General features: G+C 50.6%; 3 protein-coding genes across 3 annotated transcripts; 2 read left to right on the top strand and 1 right to left on the bottom strand.

Annotated features, from left to right (window-relative positions):
- Positions 1-3,293: 3,293 nt before the first annotated feature.
- PC9H_000003 (uncharacterized protein) lies at positions 3,294-6,166 on the top strand (the record flags this gene model as incomplete). Its single annotated transcript, XM_036769666.1, has 7 exons — positions 3,294-3,326; positions 3,372-3,854; positions 3,909-4,112; positions 4,162-5,190; positions 5,241-5,312; positions 5,360-5,636; positions 5,688-6,166. The coding sequence occupies 7 exons, from the start codon at positions 3,294-3,296 to the stop codon at positions 6,164-6,166; spliced, it is 2,577 nt and encodes an 858-aa protein (XP_036635511.1).
- A 173-nt stretch (positions 6,167-6,339) lies between these two features.
- On the top strand, positions 6,340-6,966 carry PC9H_000002 (uncharacterized protein; the record flags this gene model as incomplete). Its single annotated transcript, XM_036769665.1, has 2 exons — positions 6,340-6,445; positions 6,503-6,966. 2 exons carry the CDS (start codon positions 6,340-6,342, stop codon positions 6,964-6,966), a joined length of 570 nt encoding a protein of 189 aa, XP_036635510.1.
- Positions 6,967-8,337: 1,371 nt separating this feature from the next.
- PC9H_000001 (uncharacterized protein) lies at positions 8,338-8,767 on the bottom strand (the record flags this gene model as incomplete). The annotated part of the gene is made up of 2 exons (XM_036769664.1): positions 8,338-8,617; positions 8,724-8,767. 2 exons carry the CDS (start codon positions 8,765-8,767, stop codon positions 8,338-8,340), a joined length of 324 nt encoding a protein of 107 aa, XP_036635509.1.
- Positions 8,768-12,597: the final 3,830 nt, after the last annotated feature.

Raw genomic sequence — 12,597 nt, 5'->3', positions numbered from 1 at the left:
GCCCCGTCATTCGTGATCGCGCCCCAATTTGGAAGAACAACCACGCTTACGCGGAGCTCCTTGTGCCGCCCTCAGATGAGGACAGAGATGCAGGAGGCGCACGAACAGACTGGCTTCTTCAACGTTTTGCTCTAAGCCGTGTTCCCCATGTGCACCTTGGCATTCAAGGTGGTCTCAGCAGCATGGTCAACCTCTACCTCTTCTTTCCTCGAATGACCCACAAAGCCCCTTACTCACGGTTCTGGACGTCCAAGGTTCCAGCTCACATTCAGTATCTCATCTGGGAGGATGTCATCCTACCATCGCTCCGAAGGGTCATTGGTGTGACAGAGGAGGTCTACGCAGGCTATGACCAGGACCATGTCAAATTCAAGCAAGGTGGTAAAAGCTCGGCAACGCCATCTTTCCCCTTGAGCAGACCCAAATTTGCCCAATTTTTGCGGGAGCTTGATCAAATGGTACAATGCTGCTACGAATTTCTATCCCTTCGCCTTGCTCATGCCATATTTCAGATCAGAGCCCTTGACCAAGAAGGGAAGACGCAATACGGGTCCTACTTCTTCGTCTTGGAGAACAAGGGGTGCAAGTCGTACTGCCGAGCGACATATGAGCCAGAGATTGGCATGGATATGGAGGACACGGTCTCCAGTGCATTCCGCAAGTGCCAAGAGACGTTTGATGGTCTTGATTGGTCGTACATGTTAGATCCGTCGAATGGCGGCGACCTGCTTCTAGACATTGGGGTTAGTATCCATCCGAAGCGTCGTGGGGTAGTCGGACTTTGGACGCTGGCTGGGTTGGAGGCGTCATACGGAGCATCAGGATATGGCGCTGGCAACATCCACCACATCAACACAATGGCAAACCATGGCGCCTTGCAATCTGAGATGGGTCAGAAGCGGGCGGAGCAAACGGGTATTGCGTTTCGACATAGTTACAACTTGTGGTACGAGGTAGCCAGGAAGGCTAACAATTCGCGGGACCTCTTCTCCGACACGGAGGTTTTTGATCGCAGCCCAAAGCACGTCGACCAAGTCAAGGGCCTGGTAGACATCTTCCGTAGCTCAGCCACCAAGAAACGCTTTGGAGTTAGAGAGGAGTTTCGGGTCAGTGGGGCAGCGATGGCCCAGGCATCCAAGGCGATTAAGCACCAGGCGCGTGTCCGCCATTTTTTGACAGGTTAACTCATCGCTGATGGTCCATTTTCCACGTAGATTTGGCAGCGTCTGGGGCCAAATTTCGTCACTTGGGTGCCTAGCAAATCCTTTTTCGAATTTCTGGCCTTGAGAATCCTGGCATTGGATGCCTTCCACCGTTACGTCTGGGAAAGGATGCCGACGAACTACGGCACAATCACAGGCGTCGTTGCCTTCTTGATGCAGTCCGTTGTCTTCACGCCGCCACTGACACGATCGTTTGTTCGACAAGCGCTTCGAGACCTCTACTTCAAGCAAAATATGCAGCGTTTTCAGATGTTTTTTCTCTCCTCTTTGCGTCTGGATGAGGCCAACTGCCTTCCGGAAATCTCTCCTTTCGACGACCTCAAAGTTCATCAAGAGATGGGAGTCTCATTTCGTCGGCGACCTCCTCGAGTGCAAATGCCGCAGCAGGGAAACGAACGATTTCCATTGGGGAGAAGCCCTGGCTGGAATGAAATTCAGCAGACGCTGCTCAGGGAGCCATGGACGCTTCTGGGTCCTTTCAAGTGGCCGCTAACCTTGAATAACATTCTTCATGGGCTGCCCAATTCGATGGAACTTAGGGCTGGCTATCTATTTACCAGGATGACGTACTGCACATGGTGGTTCCTGGCTGAACATATGGTCACTCGGTTGGTGGCACCCTCAAATGTGCAAGAGGCGCTTCAGCAATGGTCGGTGACATCAGCCTTGGAAACCCTCAAGCTGGCTGTTTGCCTACCCAACTCAGCTGGGCTACGTGGCAGCATTCCTGGCGCAAAAAGAAAGCCAGCCTTTCAAGCACGTTTTAACGACTTCTTTCCCATCCGAGGTACCGAACCACAAACGAGGATTTGGCAGGCGCTAGCGGGGGAGGTTGGATATTTAGGGGAGTACTGGGCGCAGGTCGATTCTATTACAGAGGATCAGCGTGCAGAACTTGGAATGTTATTGGCAAAGCTTCTTGGCTGCTGCCAGTGTTTGCCCGCTCGGAAGGGGAACGAACTATGGTACACCAAGATGCAGGCCAGTTTAGGAGAGGACGCTGTCGTCTTGGATACCAACCCTCAATTCTATTTGCTGGAATCAGTGGGTGGAGGGGGTCAGCGAGGCAGAAGACAACGACGGAAGGCACGCACATTGCGGTCATCGCTGCAGTTTCAAACCCACCAATTGGAGGTCCTGCACAGAATACCTAGAGGAACTGCCTTGGCGGCCATTCGACGACTCAAATCAATCAAGAACCGACCGCGGACTGGCAGGGCAAAGAACAAAAGGGTGCCTCCAAAACGCAAGACTAGACAAGTAGAGGGCATAGATGAGAATCAAAACCGCATCAATTATATTGATGAACCAGAGGGCGCAGCGCATGGAGAATCGCACGAGCAAAGCGAAGTTGATAATTTGGCACCTGAGGATGGAAGCGAGCTCGATAGCGAAGAAGACTCAGGCTCTGAGGATTCTAGCTTGTGGGGCTGACATACGTGTGCTATAGTAGCATGAATACTCAATGCAGTTGTGCGCTATGTATTTAATTTTCTACCTGGGAATAAATAAGCGATTGAGATAGCAGGTGGTGGCCGGCCATCTCGGCCATCGAGCGCTTATTTGCTCAGGAAAACCGGAGCAACATTGCCCATAAGATCACGTGATAACAGGGGTCAGGGGTCTGCATGTCGGTTCAGAGAAAAATATGCAGTATTTTTGTTTTTTCAAAATTCATCATATAGTGCCTTTTAAAATACCCAAATCGTCCTCAACATAACATCATGATATACCAAAATTTGTCTTTGCCCCTATTTTGCGTGGGAATTACATGTTTGTGACATTTTTACTTCCTGACGAACATTCACCGTTGCTCCTTGCTCTCTTCGAAATCCAATAGATATCTCTCTGCTATAGACACACAGAAATGTCCTCAAACAACACGGAACAACTTCAGTTTTCCTCCAATGCTGATAATCAGGACATGCAACTGATTACGGAGCCATTGGCAATCGGGTATGATTTCGAGGATCCTTGGGGCGTACGTGCGCTAATCAATTGCCTCATAGAACTTCGGGCCCTTTTCTTGCGGCTGTGGAGCGATTGGGGATTTCAGAGCTCCCCTGGATAATGAGTTTGGCTCACGTCGATCTCGCACTCTCTGTAAGTCCTTTGATGTCATGTTGACGTTACTCATCCGTATCTTAGCCACAACAGAAGACGTCGCTCGTCAATCAGATCACCTCTGCTGAGAGGGAAATAAAGCATTGGATCGAAAACCCATTCAGTAAAGATAGCCATAACTCGAAGGCTGCCCTCGTCATAGGGATAATAGCGACGTATTCCCTGCTCACTGCGATACAACTCAACCCGACGCTCTCCCACAACACATGCGGCCCTTCTCCTCAACCCGATGGTTGCATCAAGCTGGCGGGGAACAGCACGGATTCCATCGTCAAATTGTACGATTGGCCGGTCATGGTCAAAAAAGCGCTTTCCTCCCTGGGACAAATGTTGGAGAACCCGAAAGAGCAGGAAAAGGCCAACCAATTCTTCTCTGCTCTGGAGCAAGGCGACGACGATCTCGGATATCTGTACGGGATATTCCAAAAGTCAAAGAACTCGTCGAAAGCATCAAGGATAGTGGCCAACTTCGCGCTGGCGGCAGCTGGCCTTCGTGCCGCCTTGGAGGTAAGTCAGCATCTAGTTTTGATAATAAGTGTGTCTCACATAGGCTTCCCCAAGGGCAAGGAAATCCCGGAGAAATGGGGGCGGGCTGATAAGCAAACGGGGGCAGAGTATCTCCAGCAACACCGGGGGGCGAACCCAAGTGTGGGACCGCAAGCGTTGCTACTTCCCCTCCACCAGGCATTGGCGGTCTCACCCTTGCTGCTTCTGCAAACAAGGGACGCCATGGGGAAGCATGTGGCAAGGCATTGGCATCTCTTAGTAAGTCAACGTACCTCCTTCCAATTCAAGCTGAATGAAATTGTCGTAGATGTGGAAGCACCTAGGCTGCCAACGACCTCCTTTGCTGGGCTTGATCGAGAATATCATTTGGACGACCCTGTGTCAAGTTGCTGTGAGGCCGAAGGAAATACCTCAGGCCATGGCATCCCTATACGAACGTCTCAAAGAAATGACACGGTACGACAAGGAGAACAACGCGTTTGAGTTGGAAGTTGAGCCAGAGTGCCATGAATTCTACAAGTCGCTGGAGCCTCTCTTTTACGTGCCAACATCTGTCGACGACGGCCCGGCATTGGCCCAACCAGCCCTAGCTCCCGGAACCCCCCCAACCCCGCCGTCTAATACCTCCTACCATCCTCCAGCTGCTGGACCTTCGGGGTTGAATGCCCCGAGGGAAAACTCACCCCCGCCTGATGGCCCTCTTAGCAATGCTGGCAAAGGGGATGACGCCGAGGACGAGGACGACAACGACAACGACAACGACAACGACAACGACAACGACAAAGACGACAACGACGATGAAAGGGACGATGATGTGGATAGGACAGAGAATGCCGACATCAACCTGGATGCTGGCAAAGTGGGCGGTGGCCAAGAGCCCATTGGAAGCAGCAAACGCAGACGCGGAGACGACGACGCCGAGGACGACGCCGAGGACAACAACGACGACGACGACGACGACGACGACGACCCAAAAGCTGGGCCATCAATGCGCAAGAGGCTAAGACCCACCGTGCCCTCCGACGACAGCGACGATTACCTTACGCACAAGCTCAAGAGGCTACACAAGCACCCATCTACTCCGTCCCCTGGCGATGAGAACGACAACCAAACCCCTTCCGCCACCAAGCCCCCCGCCTCCAAGCCATCGCCTGCAAAAAAGGGCCCACGCAAACCGCCCAGCAAGCCATCCTCCTCCAAAACAAGGCGACAGACGTCCACAACCCTAAGCCGATCGCAAGGTGCTGAAGGAGGAAAGAGAGGCGGCATTCCCCCCAACCATACTAGGGGTCCCAGAAAATGGCTAGCTCGTCTTGTAGGTACATCTGCTGAGGAGGTAAGCCGCTTTTAATCAATATAAATATTGATTTATTGACTCTTTCAAAGCGCTACGCTGCTCCCCCAACTGTCCTCTTTGATATCCGCGGCGAAGCCGTCGAACTTCTCCCATCCTTTCATGTAAGTCGAAACACCTTTTTGTCAGCATTTCCTAACATCATTTTCAGCACGAGTACGCCAGGGAGTCTTTCCTCGCGTTGATCAGAGGCATTCGACGGACGTGTGGAGATCGTCCCCCCGATTATACCTCGGGCGACGGGAATGGCACCGCAATCAAGTCTGTGCCTTACGATGTCTATAAGCAATGGTCCCCCAGCCAAGTGGGGGAGCTGTTGAATACGAAGGCCATCTTGGTGACGGGCGTGCCTGTAGAAGCTCCGGAGAGTTTCGAGGGCGCATTAAGGGGTCTAAACAGATTCCTTGACGCATCCATAATATGCAACGGTGAGCATCGCTCAGCCAAAACACCCTGCCGTCTGCTGACTTGCCATGTAGATCAATCAATAGATTTGGGTCCCACAGGCAATGAACGCCTTAGAAGGGCCACCCTGGAAGAGATCATCACAATCTCCAAGTCGCCCGAACGCAAGGCAATCAACTTCCTCGACTTCCCTGGTCCTCTGCCAGCAGGAACGCCGCTGGTCTCCGACGACACCTTGGATCGCGTTTGTTATTCAGCAACATGGTCCCACCACATGCCTCGGAAAGCGGCAGACATGTCGGCGCTGACATGGACCATTGCTGCCACTCCGTCAACTTGGCACCACGTACATGTTGACTCGAACGGTTTCGGAACGGTAGTAGTTGCTACTTACGGTAGGAAGCTTTGGGCGTTGATCCGACGAAAGGACGACCCTTATTCGTCAAGGCCTATTGACTGGGCAGAAGATGTCATTGGCTACAATGACGCTGTTTTGGACTCGGAAGACTACGAAGTGTCTTACGTGATTTTGGAACCGGGAACGGCGCTGTAAGTCAAGTTGCCCTTGATTTTGTATCTGTCGCTGATCATTAAAAAAGGGTGATGCCTGGAGGGTGCCCTCACATGGTTGTAACCCTTGAGGACTCAACCGTGTTCTCAGGGAGCCACTTTTACCATGGGAGGAGCATCCGGCGTCATATGTTCAGCCTCATCATCTCTGCTGCTATGCCCAGCGCCACGAACACGGAGCACGACGAGTGCACAATTTCTATTATGGGGCGCGTAGTAGAGATGATAGGAAAGGCTTGCCTTACTCCCAACGTTGTTCCTGGTAAGTCCGCTTAAAGAGTCTTTATTTTACTTTTTTACTCATCTTTTTCTGAAATAGATAATCTCTGGCACCATCTGCCCGAAGTCTCCACAACGGAGGGCATGAAGGATGTCCTCGTCGTTTGTGCCGTAGGCCGGCTTCTTCCGGTCTTCTTCTCTCAGCACGTCGAATGTCAGGATGAGGTTGCCGTCATCTCCTCAAATGCTCTCAGAGTGGCACGGCAGATCCAGGCTTCGGATAAATTCAGGTTTAGCTTCGCTGGCCGGCCTCTGAGTTTCATCGGAGATATTTACGAAGTATATCTGCAGCAAGTCTGCAGGATATACTGTCACTTGCTTTCGGAGCAGGGATATCCTATTCCCCTTGAACAGATACGGCGTTTGCGCGAATGCGACGATTTTGAGCCAGGATTCCGGGGTGGGCCAGGGGGCGGCAAGGCTCCCAAACAGCCAGATAGCCTTTCTGATTTGCGTTTGGACTTGGCTGTGGAATGTTTCATAGATTTTGTCTTGGAGAAATAGTCGCATTTCTCATTTATTGCATGTATCATTGTCGTCTTGTATCATTGTACTGGTTTCTTTTTTCAGTTTTAAAAACTACTCTGCTCAGTGCATTGGGCATATAAGTGCGTGAAACTAGTCAATGATGTAATCCTGTATAGTTGTGAAAAGCGGCTGAACCCTAATAGCGATAAACATACTGACGGTGCGCCGACAATGCCAACTATTTAAGTATTGCCAATTTACCAACAACTGAAGCGAAACAGGGCACAGCAGATGGCATCACAAGCAGCAATGCCATCGCCTCCCCCTAACCCTCCAAAAGCGCCAATATGCCCCGCCTCCCCCTACCTAACCAGCTCAGCATATGAGCGCAATCTCCTCAGTTGGCTTCGCGCCAGCACACGCCATCGCCATCTTCTTTCACTCCGCTGGCTCGGGCCCTGGCCATGAAAACTGGCCCCAGCTGAACAGTCGATTATGCCCATGATATCAGGGGTCAAGTTGATGGTCATGACGGTCAACTTGACGGTCACAACGGTCAAGGTGACGGTCATGACGGTCACGACGGTCAGGCTGATGGTCATGACGGTTAACTTGACGGTCACAATGGTTGATGGTCAAGCTGACGGTCACAACGGTCATGACGGTCAGGCTGACGGTCACAACGGTCATGACGGTCAGGCTGACGGTCACAACGGTCATGACGGTCAGGCTGACGGTCACAAGGGTTGATGGTCAAGCTGACGGTCATGACGGTCAAGCTGACGGTCATGACGGTCAAGCTGACGGTCACAACGGTTGATGGTCAGGCTGACGGTCATCGGCGCTTAATTGACGGTCAGGCTGATGGTCATGACGGTCAAGGTGACGGTCATGACGGTCACGACGGTCAGGCTGATGGTCATGACGGTTAACTTGACGGTCACAATGGTTGACGGTCATGACGGTTAACTTGACGGTCACAATGGTTGACGGTCATGACGGTTAACTTGACGGTCAGGCTGACGGTCAACTTGACGGTCAAGCTGACGGTCATGACGGTCAACTTGACGGTCACAACGGTCAACTTGACGGTCACAAGGGTTGATGGTCAAGCTGACGGTCATGACGGTCAACTTGACGGTCACAACGGTCAAGGTGACGGTCATGACGGTCAACTTGACGGTCACAACGGTCATGACGGTCACAAGGGTTGATGGTCAAGCTGACGGTCATCGGCGCTTAATTGACGGTCAGGCTGATGGTCATGACGGTCATCGGCGCTTACTTGATGGTCAAGCTGACGGTCAGGCTGACGGTCATCGGCGCTTAATTGACGGTCAGGCTGATCGTCATGACGGTCATGACGGTTGATGGTCAAGCTGACAGTCACGACGGTCAAGCTGATGGTTATGACGGTTGATGGTCAAAAAAGAAGATGAGTCCGTAGGCCTTGGTGTCGCTTTGCATCTGGGCGGTCTTCGATAGCCCCGAGAACAGCGACTCGGCAGGGTTAGGACCCTTATCCGCATCAGAGGCTGAAGCAGAGGCAGCAGCACCAGCAACGGGAGGTGCAGGTTCAAGAATAGAGCCAAGGTCTTGAGCATAGAAGAACGCGGTAACATGGTCCTTCCAGCTAGCATAGTTGGTTCCGTCGAGTTTTGGGTTATGGGATTGTTTTTCATATTTCCTAGGGAATTTTTAGGGATGGAATTTTTTCCCTAGGGTAGGGTAAGTGATGGTAGGGAAATGGTGATAGGGAGGACGATAGGGATACAGAGATAGGGAAATGATACGGAGCTGGTGGCAGGGAATATGGTAGGGAAGTAGCAGGGTTCATATGAGAGAGATGGTAGGGAATTGGTGGTAGGGAAAATAGCAGGGATGCATAACACACAGATGCTAGGGGAAAATGTAGAGGAATGGTGGTAGAAAAAACATTAGGGACACAATAGGGTACATGAGAGAACACTGCTAGAAGACTAGTGACAGGGAAAACAGTAGCAAAGGCACTAGCATGAAGCTTAGGAGCAAGGAATGGGGAAACCATTAGGGATGGAGTGAGAAATGGTGCTGAAAATGCCAAAGATGAAAATAGGGATTGATAAGATGTATAGAACAGTTGTGTGGCCGTCTTGGACGACCTGGTGTGTGGTGGGATGCATTGGTGGTGTGGGGAATGTTGTAACAGATTCCATCGATGTATATTATTACAAGACGGAGTCAATGGGTCAGTGCGTGGGAAGACGAAGTGGGTCAGTGCGTGGGATGTGGAATGGGACAGTGCGTGGGAAGGCGGAATGCACATCGGAGCGCTGACAGTTTCGTGGGAAAACGGAAGCAATTTCGGGGCGGTCATAATTTCGTGGGAAAGCGGGTAGACATCAGTCAATAGCGGGTGAGCACTATACGCGCTGCGTGGCCGTCCTGGACGGCCACAAGTGGATCATGAGTAAGTATGGACCAACAAAAACTCAGCATATATGCTGTAGAGTATGTTTCTGACCGTCCAGGACGGCTATACGCAGTGCATGTCAACAGTCAACTCCACAGCAAGCAAGTCAAGTAAGTGGATACACGCAATCACGATTATTTGGCGTGTCGGCGAAGCGACACCGTCAAATTGTCGTGTTTGTCGTGTATTCACTTACTTGACTTGCTGTGGAGTTGACTGCTGAGAATTACTAGAAAATACCTTGTGATCACAGCGGCGACAGGTAAAGTAATAAATAAGTAAAGAGTTGAGAAGAAAGCATCATTTATGGGTTAGTTGAAAGTAGAGATGAGAATGTGACAACTTGAACTTGCCGTCCCGGACGGACAAATGTGGGCACGTTCTTTGTGTGTGCATTATCGTTAATAACCAGCATAATATTCCATCATGTGTGAGTGTGTGTGTGTGCGTGTGTGTACACACAAATACAAAGCTCAAATGAATACAGGGCAAACAAAACGGTGGTCGAAAACTACAAATGTATGTCACGCGTCACGATTACAAATTTATGTCACACGTCATTATGTACAAATTTGGGTCGTCGCAATTGTCATTTTTGTCACGCGTCACATTTACCAATTTGGGTCGTCACAATTATTATTTTATTGTCACTCGTCACGATTACTAATCAGTCACGCGTCACGGGCGCTTAGACTATGGAAAAACCGTAGTCGTCTGGTCTTGGGCGCCTAAAGCGCTGACAAATCCCGCCCTTCCTATTTGGGCGAACGGCGCCTCTCTCACTACACCCGTCACCACACATCTTCGCCCTCACCTCATTACCAACAACCACACCATACAACACAACGACTATCACTCTTAACAATGCCATCCCTCTACATTATCTCGACAACTCTCGCTTCGCGTCGTTGCCGAGGACGACGACAACAACTCCAAACAGCAGTAATGACGGCGTTGATCGCCAATCAGGCGATGATCGAGGCAGACGGGAGACACGACTACGAGTCGTTGACTCACTTCGTCATCGTGTAAGTCAATTTCTTTGTCGTTCGCTCTGCGCTAACTTGTTTTAGCGGGGCCCCGCATAACAGCGTCTCAGAGTCACAATCACACGTGACTGTGAGGGGCTACATCGACGACGCCCCCGCCATAACCATTCACGTCAAATTTTCGCGGCGATGGAACGTAAAAGAAGTCAGGACGTTTCGGGGGGGACTGGCTTTGACCGCGTCCGACTTGGATTTTGTTTGGTAAGTAATGTCACATATACCCTTCTATTCATCACTAACGCCTTTTCGCAGTGATATATAGTAGCATTATGTAGCTTCCGATTTTTTGTCGACAGAATTGCTTGTAAAATTCGCGATCGATGTAGCTTCTGACGTCGACCATTACGTAGATGTTGTTTTGGCCCAGGTAAGGTACTAACAAAGATAATTAAAAATCATGCTGACAATGTTATATGTAGGCCACCCATCGCCCTCGACTGCTCGCCAGCCCCGACGCAGATCTCATTCATATAAACGAGCTCTATCACTGTAAGTTCTTCACTTGCTCTACATAATTGACCGTCCAGGACTGACATATTGTTTCATCCTCATTTCGTGCTGCGTTACGCGACGAATAAAAGCACAGGCGTGTCCAACGACACAAATACACGGTGAGTACGTCCACGCCTACTCATTTCGTGCGTGCTGTGTTACGGCGACGAATAATACAAGCAGCGTGTTCAACGACACAAATACACGGTGAGCACGTCCACGTCTATCTTGACCGTCCAGGACTGACAATTTGTGTCATGTTCATTTTGTGCATGCTGTTTTACGCGACGAATAATACAAGCAGCGTGTTCAACGACACAAATACACGGTGAGTACGTCCACGCCTACTCATTTCGTGCGTGCTGTGTTACGGCGACGAATAATACAAGCAGCGTGTTCAACGACACAAATACACGGTGAGCACGTCCACGTCTATCTTGACCGTCCAGGACTGACAATTTGTGTCATGTTCATTTTGTGCATGCTGTTTTACGCGACGAATAATACAAGCAGCGTGTTCAACGACACAAATACACGGTGAGCACGTCCACGTCTATCTTGACCGTCCAGGACTGACAATTTGTGTCATGTTCATTTTGTGCATGCTGTTTTACGCGACGAATAATACAAGCAGCGTGTCCAACGACACAAATACACGGTGAGTACGTCCACGTCTATCTTGACCGTCCAGGACTGACACATTGTGCTGAGACCTCAGAGATAATGAAAATACTTATTGAGTACTGCGTTTTCGTACACAAAAGTAAAACTAATGACGGGAGGGGAGGGGAGACGACTACGATATCACCACTACTAGCGCCTTTTCTTTGCTTTGAACGGGTTTGTTGGCTTCTTTGTCAGCGCGGGGAGATCTTTGAGCTCGACGTCAGTGCTGTGAGCAGAGAATCTGGTAGGTTGTCGATGTGGCGGCTGTTCAGCGTGTGAATGCAAGACTGCTGTAGAACAAAGTGCACTGAGCCGTCCGTATTGTCATGAGATTAGAGTAACACAAACCTTTGTTCCTAGTGAGGCTTTGGAGAAACGACGGAGGCCTTGGCTGTTCAAACTCATCTGAGTCTTCGTTCGACAGTTCTGAGGGAATTGGCGGTGAAGCGTTAATCCCTCGACCAATTGAGTCTACAGTCTCTTGTGATGAGTGTGGCGCTGCCTCTACCCCAGAATTGAGGTGATCATTGGCCCCAGACCTGAGGGCTTGCAGATTTGCAAGTCGCCCAGCACGAGATCCTTCCGCCTTTCTGCCCAGCTTCGTCTTTCCAAGAGTACTTCCAGGCGTAGGTGAGGTAGGCCTCGGCGAGAACCTGACACGCTTGCTATCTTTGTCCCGCTTTTTCTGAGGCGTGTCGGGATATGGGTCACGGTTTCGCCGATGCGAAGAGATTGTAGGCTTCTTGGAGGTTGATTCGTCACCCACATCCATATCTGGCTTATCAATCAGATCACCTTCGGTAGGGATGAAGCTGGTCATACCATCGTCGGAGTCCAAGTCCACAAATAACGGGATATTGGAAGGTTCTGCGCTCTGATGCCTTGAGACACTGGGAAAGCTACGTATATCCTCGTCCTCGTCCAAGTCGATGGTTATCTCATTATTCGACAGGTCATCCCCAACCAATATCTCCGGTTGATTCTCGTTCTCGCTCCCCGCTGTCGAAT

The sequence above is a fragment of the Pleurotus ostreatus genome, assembly GCF_014466165.1.
Source record: "Pleurotus ostreatus strain PC9 chromosome Unknown scaffold_1, whole genome shotgun sequence".
Lineage (NCBI taxonomy): Eukaryota > Fungi > Basidiomycota > Agaricomycetes > Agaricales > Pleurotaceae > Pleurotus > Pleurotus ostreatus.
Note: the sequence above shows the minus strand (reverse complement) of the source record. Positions and strands in the feature narration are given on the sequence as shown.